This window comes from Echiichthys vipera (genome assembly GCF_963691815.1).
Source record: "Echiichthys vipera genome assembly, chromosome: 19".
NCBI lineage: Eukaryota > Metazoa > Chordata > Actinopteri > Perciformes > Trachinidae > Echiichthys > Echiichthys vipera.
The window spans coordinates 19580606-19595294 of NC_139844.1; the positions used below are offsets into that span (position 1 = coordinate 19580606).

Genomic DNA, 14689 nt, shown 5'->3' on the forward strand with positions numbered 1-14689 from the left:
AGGTTTGTAGGATATGCATGCAAATAATAATAAAACAAAATTGAAAAACGCAATTGTTATTAAAACAATGATAATAATAACAACAATAATAAAAATCATAATATATTCACATGTCAAATGTATTCAAATTGTCACAATGTTGGCACAAGAACCAACAGGATTCACAAACAAAAATGATTTGGCTCTCATGTGACAACGCCAATTTCTGTTTTTTTCCTGCAGCAGTTGAAGGCAACTCAAACACCTCTCGCTGCTCTCCGTGTGCTCCTCTTGTCGCATATTGATCCAGAGAGCTCATCGTTAGCTTTTATGTCAGGATGGTGTCTGCAGTGTGCAAATGTTTGCCCGTAGTTTCCGGCTAAAGGTATCCGGCATTTGGGGGCTTTAATGTTCCGTGCAGCTAATCTAAAAACCATCGGCAAAGCGGGAACCGGCTGGTAGGTGGTGTTTGAAACCAGTGAGACGTAACATATTGTTCACGTCCACTTCAACTCTCGTGAATCAGCCAGCTAAGAGAGCTAAAGCTACATATGCTAACTGGCTAGCAGCAAAGCTTAGCGAAATATCGAAGAGTTTCTTCTTCGTCGATTATTTTCCGGCGACAGTCGTTAAAACGATAACTATTCAGTTTAAAGTCTTGGCTCTTTACTGTAGTTAGTTAATTAGCTGTAGTGTTAATTGGACGTTTGCTGTAGTTGACTCGAGCTAGCCAGCTAGCAAGAAAACGTTAGCTCATGGCGCTAATAACAACCAAAACAGCTAACTAACTAAAGGAGAGTACTGTCATGTTTGCACACGACACCGCCCGCTCTTAAATCAGACCTCCGAACATTTATCAACGTAAGTATTATGTAGCGGGTGTTGCGTTGAACTTTGCTCGACGAAAAGAGATGAAAAATATGTAAAATGCGAATAATCCGCTTTGTGGCTAACGCGAGTTTCATAGCTACCCGTGTCTAACGTTGTTGACATCAGTTAGCCGTCTCTACAGTTAACATTGAGCTAATTGACGTTAACGTTACTTGCCTGTCGCTTCCTCCCCCAGTGACAAACAGTAAATCATTCCTACATACAGATACGTATTTACGGCCTGCTGTGTCATTCAGTATCCCACCAACACCCATAGCTGTCTTGCACATACTGCTGATGGCTCAAATAAAACACAAGTTGCATTCTTAAATACCTGTAAAATAAGATAATCCTTTATTAGTCCCACAGTGGGGAAATGTTCATGTTTGAAAGGGTGCAAATAACAAAAGCATCAGCAACAGTTAGTAGAGTTAAAGTGGGCGGTAAAGGACAAAAAGTAATAAAGCTTGATGGATATAAGATTTCAGGCTTGTGACAAAATGTGTGAAATGGTATCCCCTGTCTTTCCCTCCACCTCAGGCACTTTCACCGGACGATGGACGAGCTGGTCCATGACCTGGTGTCAGCACTGGAGGAGAGCTCTGAGCAAGCAGCGCGTGGTGGTTTTGGTGATGGGGGAGACCATGCGCTTGCCGTGGGCTGTCTGCTGAAGAGGCAGGCTCGGAAGCGGAGGGGCAGAAAGCGACGCTCCGACAACCCGCACCCTCCTTGGGAGACAGGCCACCTCAGTGAGGGCTCAGAGTCCAGTGTGGAAGAACACAAGGTAGGATGGGCTGAGTGGATGGAGGACAGGTGTGTTCTTCACGCAGGACTGTTTAGTGAACAGTTTTAACAAACAATTTTAAACAAGTTCCCCCTGGGATTTTAAAAATGAAAGTTTCCCCTTGTCAGACAAGTTAGTTGTATGGTAAGGATGTCCTCATACCTTTTCTGAACTGACTCAAAATGGATAAAGAAGACATTAGGAATGCAATCGATCCCCCCCCCCCCCTGGGATTATTAAAGTATATCTGATTCTGAAACCAACCGAAAGGTCACATAGCAAAATATTTAAGACGTCCAGAAATGTTGTTGTTGTTGTGCTCATCCTGTTCTTCTGAGGAGCGCCAAAAAATGGGAGAACTTGAAAAAAAAGGATGTCATCATTGGTGCTCTTGATGGAACCTGACTCTGTAACATCCACGTGTTTCTTAATTTAGCACCAGAATCACTCTCTGATATGTGCTATGACGTTTGTTGCAGGACTACCGCGCCAGCACAGGAGGAGTCTCTGCTGCCAACAGCCATGCCCGTGACAACAGTGACTCGGATGAACAACTTGGCCCCAAACGACGCACCCTCCTGACAGCTGACACAGGAAGAAGCAAGCGGCCAATTTGGCCGGACGACTTGAGTGTCCTGGGGTCGGCAGAGGGAACTCGCAGTCTTAGACGGAGACGGAAGGTCAAACGTATGGCTGTGGACCCACCTGCAGAACCAGAACCCCCCTCCACCACGATGCTAGGGCCCCCACCTGTCCCCAAAGCACGTGCTGGCGCCAGACTGCATAGACTGGGTCCTAGTGAAGGCAGGGGTGCCATGGAGCTCTGTGGAGGTGGACCGATAGGGCCAGGGGAAGGGAAGAACAGGGTAAAGAAGAGGAAACTGGCTCTCCACAGGCTGGGAATGGAGGCCGCAGATGAAGGGGTGGTGGTGGAGAGTGAGGACCCCATTTCTTCTCCAACGGATGGGTCCAAGGATAAGATGGAGTTGGAGGAACAGAAAGGCTCGGATGAGGATATGAGTGACAGGTGGTTAGTGTTTTGACCTTTTTAATGCACCGTGTCTCCAGAAGTTGCACCTCCTCTATCTCTGCTTCTGTGTACTGTATTTATGAGGCAAACAGGTAAGGAAGAACTATGTTCTGTGTAGAGTCGAGTATCAAACATCAACACTTTTTTGTTTAGACACAAATGTTTCTGTTGCAATCATCAATAACAGTCAAATGTCAGAAGCTGGCATAGTTTATTTAATCACAATGTACTTATTATTTGGTTAGAAAGTTCCTTATTATAGATTTTGCCAATTTCAGACTATTATTTTTAAAGTGAGATGTCCTTTACTGATGCTTGTGTTAAGATGAAGGTAAAAACCCTGGCTTCATATATTTATAGGCACAAATTGCATGTAGGAAAACATTTCTAACGTATCAAAAAAGTAGCATTTTGTTAATACCAAAACTCATTTTGTTTATTTATTAAATTATTTGATGATGACAGATACAATATACATGGACAAACTGAAAACCGTTATCGGCTGCATGCATCATAGCATTTATAACTAGTTTGCAACACAGTTCGTAGAAGGACTTTTTATTGGTGCTGGTATCAAATACACTACAGTGTGTGTATTTTTTTAATTTCCCCTTTCCCACTCTTTCTTTTTTCAGCGAGACCAGCAGTGTCAGTAACAGCAGTGACGGAGGCCTCTACACCAATGATGAGGGGAGGCAAGGTAAATACTCAGATATGTTTTAGATATTTGGTCAAACCTAACCTACATTAGATATACACTGTATAGGTATTTTTCTAAATGTGAAACCATGGACCTAATTCCCAAGATAAAGTGCTGATGGGGTCTGTGTTTGGCCTGACAATCATTGTTAAGACTGTTTTTATTTTTGTGCCTGTAGATGAGACTGAACACTTGGGTGGGCAAGCTTTTCAGAATTTCCTACCCTTTTTTTTGTCAGATCAGGTAGTGTCATACAGGTGTAGCCATAGTAGAACTCCCTCTATCAGTCCTTTACAACTCCTGTAAACAATGTTGTACTAACAGACAGCGTTGAAAGTATACAAACGTGGACTGACACAATTAATACATCTGTGGCAGTTCTCACAAACCCAGGGTCACACTTTCTGCCTCTTTCCCCCTCTCTTCCAGCTGACGATGAGCAGAGCGACTGGTTCTACGAGGGTGAGCCAGGCTCCGTTTCGGCCCCCGGAGGTGCATGTGCGATAGCAGGAGTGGTTCCTTGGTGGGAGAGGGACACGGGGTCAGAGGAGCTGGACCTAGCTGACCCGGTCTTCAACAGCATCCTCACTGGATCCTTTCCCCTCATGACCCCTGGAGCCCAGAGAGGTAGGCTGGAAACATACCAGGCGTACACAGCGGTCTACTTATTTAGAAACTCGGACACACCCTAATAAACCTATTTTGAAGGTGGCGCTTCCCAATTTTGGAAATAAACTGTAGATAATAGGAGTGTATTTAGATACAGTCTAATACATTATACTATGTGGTTGCTGTTGTTGCAGTCTCACTCATGACCAGTAGGAGGCAAACACAAATCAAGGCAATGCCCAACAGCATGCTTTAAAGTGGTGTTATACAGGTATAGTAAATAGAGGGAATAAAACAAATATATAATTATATATATATATATATACACATTAATATATTAATAACATTTTCTTCCTATAGTTTTAGTAAGCAGTATTACATAGAAAAATTAATCTACATACAAATTATACATACAATACATTATTCTTTATATAAATATCCTGATACCTCACATAATACAATTCATCCTTAGTGGTCACTTTATTGTGTGCCAGTTGGAGTAATGCCTGATATAATTACTGATATACCAAAGGTCTGCCATCCATCACTTAAATGTTAAAGGGGATTTTTGGTATTTTCAACCTGAATCCTATTTCCCCATGTGTGTCTGTACAAGTGACTAATGGCAACAACTAAATCACTAGTGAGACACTTATAACAACAATCTAAGCCTGTCAAGCACTTTTATTAGATGTGCACTGACGGTGCGTAGTTGCCCCAGTTTGATTACACCGCAGCCCAGATCATGGGGGCCAGGCTGCAGCGCTCTCACTCAATCCTGGTTGAAAAATACCCCTTTAATTCCCCTTCTAAAATGATCAACTAATCTTTTAATATCAATAATCATGTCCTGAGTTTTATCTCTGACAAACTCGTACTATGTTTGTCAGCTTTCCAGGCCCGGCTGAGTCGTCTCCATGGAAACCCGCAGGCGTCTCAGGCAGGCAGCTCCAGCCAAGGCTTTAACGACAGACTGGGCAGACAGACCCAGGACTCCCATGAGTGAGTCCCTGTCTTTTTCAAATTGCTGTGAACTTGTGACTGTTACATGTTTTTTTAGGACTGTCAAATGATAAAAAAAACATTCAATTAATTACATGATTTTAGGGCTGCAGCTGTCAAATCATTTTGTTATCGAGTATTCTACCGATTATTCCATTTATTAAAAATGTATTACAAATAAATATATATAAATATATTATCATTTGTGTTATTTTGCAAAACAATATATTAAGTCTGGGGGGTGTGTGTTTTGTTTGAGAGAGAGAGGGAGGGAGAGAGAGGGAGAGATTACTAAAGTATTTCTGATTCTGAAGCAACATACAAAATGAGACTGACACATTTCCTAAAATAAAACTATAAAGACTGATCAGGTAGGTGACCTTATGTTTAACATTCATGAAAAACTAAACATGGAGGCATACACGAGGACAGCTAATGTTACGCATTACCTTCCTGTTTGTCCCGTAACTACGGCAACCGCCCTCCTTAAACTGGAACAGCGGCGCTCTGTGAAGTGGTGTTAACAACCGGCTGCTTTCAGGCTCAGACCCTCAATCATTGAAGTCGTGCTGTTATGGTATAACCGTTCTAGCTTGCAGTGGACACATTGCACCTTTTTGGCTTTTTTTAAAGTGTGAAATGATCCTAAAACTTATTCTCTGCCTATTCTGGATGTAGTGGTGTGCATCTGCAAAAACGGTGTGTGTGGAACAATGATCCCTGCTCTGAACAGGCCGCGTAACGCACGAGATAGGAATTAAACGAATCATCGCGGCCGAATTTTTGAGTAATTGTTTCAGCCCTACATGATTTGTTATTAATGAATCTAAATTTATCGCATACAGTACCAGTCAAAAGTTTGGACACGCTCTCTCATGTTACTCGTTCCATATTTGTCCCAAATCAATTAAAAGTATTAAACTGTAACTAAGCTCCTGCAGTCCAAATGCAAGTAAGGGTTCCAAGTTAAAGTCTAAAAAGGTTCTGTATAAGTGTCTGTGATGGACAAGGGCCAACAGTTCACTTATGGCAAGACATGATGATTAATAGCAGTTCGGTGTCTGTCTCTGGAACGCTGCCTTGATGGGTATTTGAGGGCCTTAATTACACTTTTATATCTCCAACAGGCCTTGGTTTAGCTCTGGCTCGAGGAGAGAACACGGGCAGGTGAGCCATGTTTCTTTACTTAATTTCATTTATTTAATTCCCTCTTAAATACAAAGCTTAGATTTTGATCTATTAAAATGACATGCGTATGTGCTTGGTGTTAAAGGCCCCGTATTATGCTTATTCTCAGGTTCCTATTTGTTTTTCGGGGTTTCTACCAGAACATTTTTACATGCTTTAATGTTCAGAAAATTATATTTCTCGTAGCGTCTATGGGAATATACCTGTATTCACCCTCCGTCTGAATCGCTCTGGTTGCCCGGTGTGCTCTGAGTGGTCAGCATTTGCAGCTGTTCTGCATGTGCGCTCTCGGCTTATGTGTACTGTCACTGCAGGTGATAGCTTGTTTAAAGGCACAGTTTCTGTATACAGGCTGTGTGTATTTCTCTGTGGATTGCGCATTTTGATCACAGTATTTATACAGCATCGCAACCTACTTTAGATTTTAAAAAAAGTCCTGGAAATCTCACTTTTTACGGGAACTTTAAGGCGCGGACACACCAAGCAGACTTCAAAGAACTAGTGGCGTTGAAGGTCGACTGCTGCTCCGCCTCACGTTGCCCGCTGTGTCTCGTCCAAAACAAGACCAGACAACACTATAGCCGACTGCCAACTAGCACAAATATTCTGCGTCTGTGTGAGAGGAAATAACTCTCCATACCAACGTTCGCCATTCAAAAAGGGATCTGGAAGACCGACAGGATGGCTCAAGACACTAGTTAGCCAGGTAGCACATTAACAATACAACCTGATGATAAAAGAACAAATTTTATTTACCGTGCGCGAGTGAACAATTAACAATCAATGATAATTGATTGAGAATAACAAGTACCTAATATAACAAGTTTGGTTTCGATCTCACATCCTTTTGACTTTAGCCATTTGTTTATTTTCTTCACTTACATTTCTCTCGGTGCACTGACGGATCTGCCAATCAGAGCAGTTTCTCTCACAGATGGGCTCCGACGGCCCCTCCACCAATTCATTGTGCATAATTGGCTGAAAAACAGCTGACGAGTGCCGTCTAGTGCCAATGGTGCGGGACAAAACGCAAAAACTAGGTTGACTGTCGCTCGCCATCAGCCCAACTTGAAGCAACGGGCGACCTTCGGCTTGGTGTGACCCTGCCTTTAAAATCACTAGCATTACTATCAATGTGTTATTTCAAGGATGTCTTGCTAACTGCTTAACATTTAACTTTTAATTTTTCTTTCCCTCACTGCCTCTGCAGTTGCACTGGGACCCACGGTCAGACAGAGGGCATCGGAGAAGCTGTTCAGTGAAAACAGCCAGCAGGTGAGAAAAAGAGTTTAACCTAAAACACCAGTGATTTATGACCAGCAGTCCGACTCATTTCTTTTCATACCTGCTTTGGTCTCTGCGGCAGTCTCATCGACATTGGTTTCGCAATGTTTAATGGCATTTTTTCAAATTGAAAAAGAATACTTTCCACAGTGTTATTTGAGCTAAAACGAATGCTCCCATATTTTTGTCCTGCTTGGCTGATTTTGCAGACAGACCAGCGGGCACCTCGGCTCTCTGTGTACAGGGGATGTCAAGCGGAGGCGAAAAGCAGCCCCCCTCGGTTCCGCCGCCCCCTCAGGTATTGGATGCAGACCTAGCTACACCTAGCACACCATCTGGCACTTTTTACCAACTGCCCCTTTTGTTGTATTTTTGGCTCTCCTTTTCTCGCCTGTTTTCCTCCCCCTCTTGGTTGAGCTCAGTATGTTCAGCAGCCTGCTTTCCTTTTGCCTTCTGTCTCGCACATACACTTATGTAAACACAAGGGACTGGGATGAAAAATGAGCATTTCACTACGCATTTTTAAAAGAATGAATTGAGAAAAGGGAGCCCTTCATCCTTCATATTGCTCCCTTTTTCCTCCTCTCTCATTATTAAACTCTGCTTTAGCTCTTAACCCCCTTTCCTCCTAAGCTTTGTTGGACAAGAGTCAGCTGGCTAGTCATGCTGTCAGAGCAGAGATACTGGATTAGCTCTTAGCCAGTAACACTGGCATCACCCCCTCCCCCAAACCAGTCTCTTTACCTCCGGGCAAGTTGATGCTTTGTGGAGGAGGAAAGTAGCAAAGCCTCATACTGTTAGATCAGACTCTCATAATGTACCATTTTGATTATAATTTAGACAGTGACAACAGAATTGTATTTACAATGCACGACCGTATAAAGACACTACAAGATGTAGTTTGTGAGTTCCCTTCCTCTATTTATCCCCTGACCCAACATACAATTTAATGTACCATCACCAGCCATATACAATATATACCACTTGGAGATGTGTGAAAGTCTCAGCGACACTTTGGCAGCAGGCCCGTGTATATTTCACATTTTCAGAGTTTTTTAATGTCCAAAGCGACACAATTAGCAAAACTTTGCACTTGAAAATACCAAGCACATTTGATACTCAGTCCAGACACGGCTGCTGTGCTCAGGAAGAGCAAGTGCCAACCTCACAGCAGGGTTGCAGCAAGGGCATACCAAATTCACGTCATGACAGTTTCCTTCCTGACAGTTTGGCTTTAACCCACCTGGGACTTTCAACCAACCTGTGTGTAAATGAGCGTGCAGCTTTGCTCTGTTCCTCATACAAATCACGAAGGGATTAGAAGGGTAATGGGTCAGCATCTGAGACACGGCCGTGAACTTCCAGGAAAGGCCAGGGCAAGACGACTAGTCTGTTTTGAGACAGACATGTACTTTCCTTTACAGGATTGGAAGTGTAACTAATTTGATTACATGATACTATTAATTCATTATTCTTAGATGTATCAGATGTGTTTAGAGGAGCTTAACAATTTTAATGGATTGATGTCGTCACTGGAGATCTTTCAGTGCCACTTTATATATAGGCAGTACCAGATAGAGATGTTCTGATGTATGTGTGTATATATCTGTATGTGTGTGTGTATATCTATCTATCTATATAGATAATATATATATATATATATATATATATATCTGTTCTAACACACCTGAGTCTAATGCTCTGCTTGTCATCAAGCAGCTGAAGCTTGTCAGGGTTTTAATAATCTTTAGACTCAGGTGTGTTAGAGCAGGGAGAAACCTAAAACACTGGTCCTCAAGTAAAAGACGACGTAAAAGACCACATCAGCAAATCCTCACGTTGGAGTCATATTATAGATATGTACACTTACACACCAGCTGTTCAAATCTCCATCTTTTCTAACCTGTGACCTCTCGTTTCAGTGGTCGGAGAGAACGCCCCTCCCATCCCTGACTCAAACATGGGGAGCCGCATGTTACAGAGCATGGGATGGAACCCGGGGATGGGCCTGGGTCCAGAGGGCAGGGGCATCACTGAGCCCATCCGGGCCACACAGAGACCCAAAGGGACAGGTCTAGGTTTCAACTGAACACCACCTGGTTTCTGGATCCTGAAGCCGAAGCAGACAGGGACAACACTGCCCCAAGAGCTACAAGGAGTGAGGGAGATGAAGTGCTGCACGCGGTGATGAAAGATTAATAACGGTCCAGAATAATCCAGGCATGTGAGTCATAAGAAGGGAAGGAATGAGGCTTCAGAAACTTTCCCATATTGGGGAAACTGCAAGAAGCCTGGGATATCCACACAGATATGACACGTGAAAGTGAATGAAACTGAGCAGGAGAACACGCAAACATGTCCTCTCAAGAACCTCCATGTTGGAGAAAATGAACGACATCGACATCTCACAGTTACTGTGTTAAGCTGGCATGCTGCCCTCAGCCCTGTTACCTCATATGCCTCAAACCTGGGGTAATGATGACCGTATACTGAGCCAATGATGAGCGTGGTTAGTTTTCAATCAGTGGTATCGGTTAGTCAATCAACGATAAAATGGTTTTGTCTGATATTGCACAAGAATTTTGGAATCAAAGACTATTTGAACAGACCATACCTCGAGATTCATTTCGGGTTCCTATTTAAGTTAATGAAGTAAGGGGTACACTGTATGGATGCCTGTTGGAATATCTGGATCCTTTTTTTAACCATCTATTTTATTGTTCATTAATTCATCAGAATAATTTTATCCATCCAAAAAGAAACAAAAAAAAAGACAAATGAAACCCAATTTCCTCTTCATTTAGCATCACGATGTATGCATGTGCAGCTGTGGCTGCTGCAGGTTCTGCTGATTTTTTACTAAGAAAACATGTGAAGTAAAGTCTTGCCTACAACTGTCCTATTTTACGAAGGTTTAGGTATTTTATCCTGACACGTTTGTACCGCAGACGCTAGCCTACCATAGCCATACTCGGTGACTTCACATGCAGTTTACGACCAAATGGCTATATGATTGTCGGGTTAAAAGCATTTCATTGTCTCTGCACAAGCTTGAAAATGCCAGAGAAAGAGAGAGAATTAATAACTGTAGCTCTTTTCAATGTTTTCAAATGTTGAAGGAAATGAAGGAATATTGCTGTCATAATACACAAAGGTCCTACATATGTTTTGTTTCACAGGGGTTTTTACTTAGATTAGCCTGATTGGAGCTTTTCTCTGTGGTTGAGGTCTAATCAGGCGGAAGTGAAAACACCTGTGTGACTGCGCAGGTTCTTTAAGTATAATAGAGGGAGCTACTAAATACAATGTTTTAATTAATTTTAGACCCATTGTCATTTACTGAACTGTGATATTGTTTCTTGTGTTTATTTAGAGTATACTGGGTAATATAGCCTACCTTCATCCATAGATTGTTCTGAATACATATTAAATGCAGGTAGAGAGATTAAGATCTAGAAAGTCAAATTAAGATTAAAAAAAAAAGAAAATGTGCCAGAAGTTGTACTGTAACAATGTTTGTTTCCTCTACTTGTTGTAACCATTGAGGCCTGGGCCCTGACATGTCAGTGAGAGAAAAACAAGCATTAAACTCAACCCCCCACCACAGCGACTTCCTGGTTGATCCAAAAACTGCAGTTCTCTGAGTGTCCACTAGGAGAAGTTTGCAAAGTAGAGCAGTTTCTCATTGACCCCCATGTTAAAGAGGCTGTTTTCACAGCATAATTAAACCTGTTTAAGGCCTGGTACAAAAAACATTCTAGTCTGTATGTGTAGGTCAAAATCTTCTCCTCCAACACTGAGGAGGGTGTGTCTTTTTTTGTACCAGGCTAGTTTTTATTTTATTGAAGGTTAAAGTTTATGAATAGTTAGGGGCACGGCCTCTTGAGTGACAGTTAGCCCTTGGCCCTCACTTCTCCAAGGTATACGTCAGCCAGATGGCCGTATCTCCCTCCACCAGACGTCACATACATGCCCTTTTTTGGTAAAAGGGAATGAGGCGGAGTCAAAGTCTGACAAGATGGTGACTCCCGTCGGCGAGGACGATTGGATCAAGTTGACAGCGGCTACATCCATTTTTTTTATACAGTCTTTGATTAAACTCAGAGACTGTTATCAATCCCACCCGTCATCAGGGAGATTTAAACCAACCACAGCTATCCTGGTCAAGTAATAGTCCCCTGTAAAACCACACTTTAGCTCATGCACAAATTAAACAAATGTGTTTATTTTGGAGCTTCTGAGGCTCTTGTACTTTTGGGTGCAGCCAAGGCTTTTTCCTCTTGTCTTGTTTCTTATTGGCCAATATTGATGAACTCAGAAGATCACAATTAAAATTTGTGATTTATCCTGAAATGTTATTTTTTATTGTTCAGAATTAGATAGAATATCCGCTGAGGCTATACCGCTGCTGTACTTACATGTTTTTTAATTAACCAAGGCACTTCAACAAAAACTTTTAATATTGTTATTATTATAACTTTTATTTAACCAGGAGAAACCCAATGAATTGAATGGCTTTTCCAAGGGAACCCTGGCCAAGACAGGGAGCAGCACAGTTACAACACATAGTTACAAACAACACAAGAACAAAATCTATAGAATAGAAATAGGCAACACAATTTACAATACATCATATCATTTACAAATAAAAGTAAAGGTGACATTTTTGCAACTAAGACCAGAATCAATGCACTAAGTTTTAAGTCATTCTGAAGCTAATTCCATGTTGAGGGTGCAAAGAAAAGTGAAAAAACAGCAAAATTAGAGAACACTTTCAGATCCCTCCCAGTTATTGGTGTTAATCTGGCACCTGGTGACAATTAACGTAATTGTTGGACACCCTATTTATCTGGCAGCTCTCCTTGTTACTTTGTAAGATGTCAGCTGCTCTAAGGTGATTGAAACCCTGAGACAGCAGGTTGTCCAGATGAAGGCCAAAGGGATGACCTCAGAGAGAGGATGGTGTTCCAAGTCTGTGATTTCAAGAATATTGAGGTTTTACAAGCACACCCATTCATTTAAGTCCCTCAAAAAGGCCGGTCATCCATGTAAAAAAAACACTGCAGCTGGAGTTGCTCACCATTTCATTTCTGAACAGGGCAAGGATCTGCCTCGGCATGCAGTGTCTCGTCGTTTAAGACTTTTTTGACTGAAAACCCACGGTTACCAAACCTTTGCTGAGGACAGAGGAGAACTGGTCCAGAGTGCACTTCAATGATGAGAGGACGTTCAATTTATTTGTGTCTGGGGAAAGCCTAAACCCAAAATGTGTACAGAAGTCAGTTAAATTTGGAGGAGAAAGTGTCATGGTTTGGGGGATGTTTTCTGCAGCAGGAGTTGGGCCTCTTGTACAGCTATGTGGCAGGGTGAATGCAAATGTTTATGTGAACCTCCTTCAGCAACATGCAACACCTCCACTACAATTGTCTCCCATCAGCTGCAATTTTCATGCAAGACAATGTCCCCTGTCACACTGCAAAGCGTGTTACACAGTTCCTTGAAGCTAAGAATACTGAAACAATGAAATGGCCAGCCCAGAGTCCTGTCCAGTTTATACAGCTGCCAACAGACACATTTTCCGCTTCAGTGTGTCTTTGATCCCCCATCAAACCTGTTGAAGTATATTTCAAGTCCAGTGGTGGTGAAGCTGATTCATGGCTGTACGTCAACATTTGAGAGCCTCATGACATCCACTGATTAAACACAAACTGGGGGAACTTTCTAGTCTTAATCGACAGCACGTGCACAAACACGCTCGCAGCTCAACTGTCATAAGAACATGCCCTCTAAATATTTCCAACTCTATCAACACATGCATCACATTCACATGCTGACTCAACATTGCTGAAATATGATGCTCTCTCTGTCTCCCTCCCTCCTTCTTTTCCCCCTCTCTCTCGCTTCTTTACAAGGCTGCAATAGAAATCCCTCCTCTGTATCTATGGGAATACAGGAGCGCTGTGTGTCCTCTACCCTCCCCTCTACTCACCACCTCCCTCTGCATATAAGGGAACGCTGGTTGCCCCCCCACCCCCCTCACCCCTCTTCTCTTAGACACACTTTCTGTCTGACACACTCTCTCAGGACTCCCCTGTGAGCGAGCTAGGCAGGCAGGTAGGTAGGTAGGTAAACTCAGCACTGGATCGCTGAGAGAGGGAAGGAGAGAGAGGGAGAGGGGAATGTGTGTGTGTGTGTGTGTGTGTGTGTGTGTGCTGCTGCATCGCTGAGCTACAGAGACCGGAGGCGAGGAGAGCTGGAGCGTTTGTCCTTGAGACTGACTGACTGACTGCAGCTGTAGAGCGGAGGACCAGCCATCCAGCCAGTGGATGAAACTGACAGTAAGTGCTCAGCAAAAGCAATAAGATGAGCGAATGGGAAGAAGTAGACGCAGGCGTCTTTTAATTGCAGCAAATGGAGCAATGTGTTTTTGTTCTTGTCTGCTTAGAAACAGTCCAGTGTGGTGTTTACAGAGGTGGGAACAATATGTATATGTGTGTGTGTGTGTGTGTGTGTGTGCGCGAGAGAGAGAGAGAGAGACACCAGGTAAAGGTCTATTCTTGCTCCCAGGTGAACTCATCTCTCAGGCTTTTTATTGGCTCCGATCAATACTTGCTTTCAGCCTATGTAAGACTTTGTAAGCAGTTCAATTGCAATTGTTCATCTGTGTTTGTGTGTGTGTGTGTCTGTTTGTGTGTGTGTGTGTGCGTGTGTGGCGTCAAGAAAGATGTCAACACAACATAACTGTACATCTCTTCAGCGCCTCTCCTCCTCTTCACCGCTTCTGTTGACAGATCAATAGTTATGCATCTATAATTGGAAGTCATCATTTATGGGCGACCCTCCAAAGCAACTCATTATCATGTGTAATCTTGCAGAAAATTACATTTTGACCAGTGTACCTTGGCATGGCACAGGAACCAGTGGACTGTGCTGAGGCAGGCAGAAGGATGACCGGAAAGTGTTTTGTTTTTTTTACTTTACAAGAGCACCCCAAAACCTGGAGAGGGGTTGTGTAGGGTAAGGGAGGGCAGAGCCACGAGGCAACGGCCCTGGTGTCACATTTTTACCCGAAAGCAAGGAAATCCCAGCAGTGCCCCCCGGGTGTATCTGTATGATCAGATGAGGAAGGACAGGAAGGAAAGAACGGATGGTGACGCAGTGTGAAGGATTAGAAAGAAGGAGGGAAGGAGGTGATGGAAACCAGAGAAAGAGAGACGAGTACTGGCATTAGCTCTGGTGTGAG

General features: G+C 42.9%; 1 protein-coding gene across 3 annotated transcripts; it reads left to right on the forward strand.

The window, feature by feature from the left end:
* Positions 1–299: 299 nt before the first annotated feature.
* gpatch2 (G patch domain containing 2) lies at positions 300–11183 on the forward strand. Of its 3 annotated transcripts, XR_014593651.1 has the most exons (11): positions 300–437; positions 1390–1633; positions 2113–2663; positions 3299–3363; positions 3793–3990; positions 4863–4974; positions 6102–6141; positions 7373–7437; positions 7656–7744; positions 9369–9918; positions 10993–11183. XR_014593651.1 is itself a non-coding variant. In XM_083934607.1 (10 exons), the coding sequence occupies exons 1-10, from the start codon at positions 388–390 to the stop codon at positions 9533–9535; spliced, it is 1581 nt and encodes a 526-aa protein (XP_083790733.1). In that variant the 5' UTR covers positions 300–387; the 3' UTR covers positions 9536–11183. The 3 variants fall into 3 exon arrangements, 2 of the variants coding, with proteins under 2 accessions (XP_083790733.1, XP_083790734.1); XM_083934607.1 differs by having other exon boundaries at positions 9369–11183; XM_083934608.1 differs by having other exon boundaries at positions 2113–2660; positions 9369–11183.
* Positions 11184–14689: the final 3506 nt, after the last annotated feature.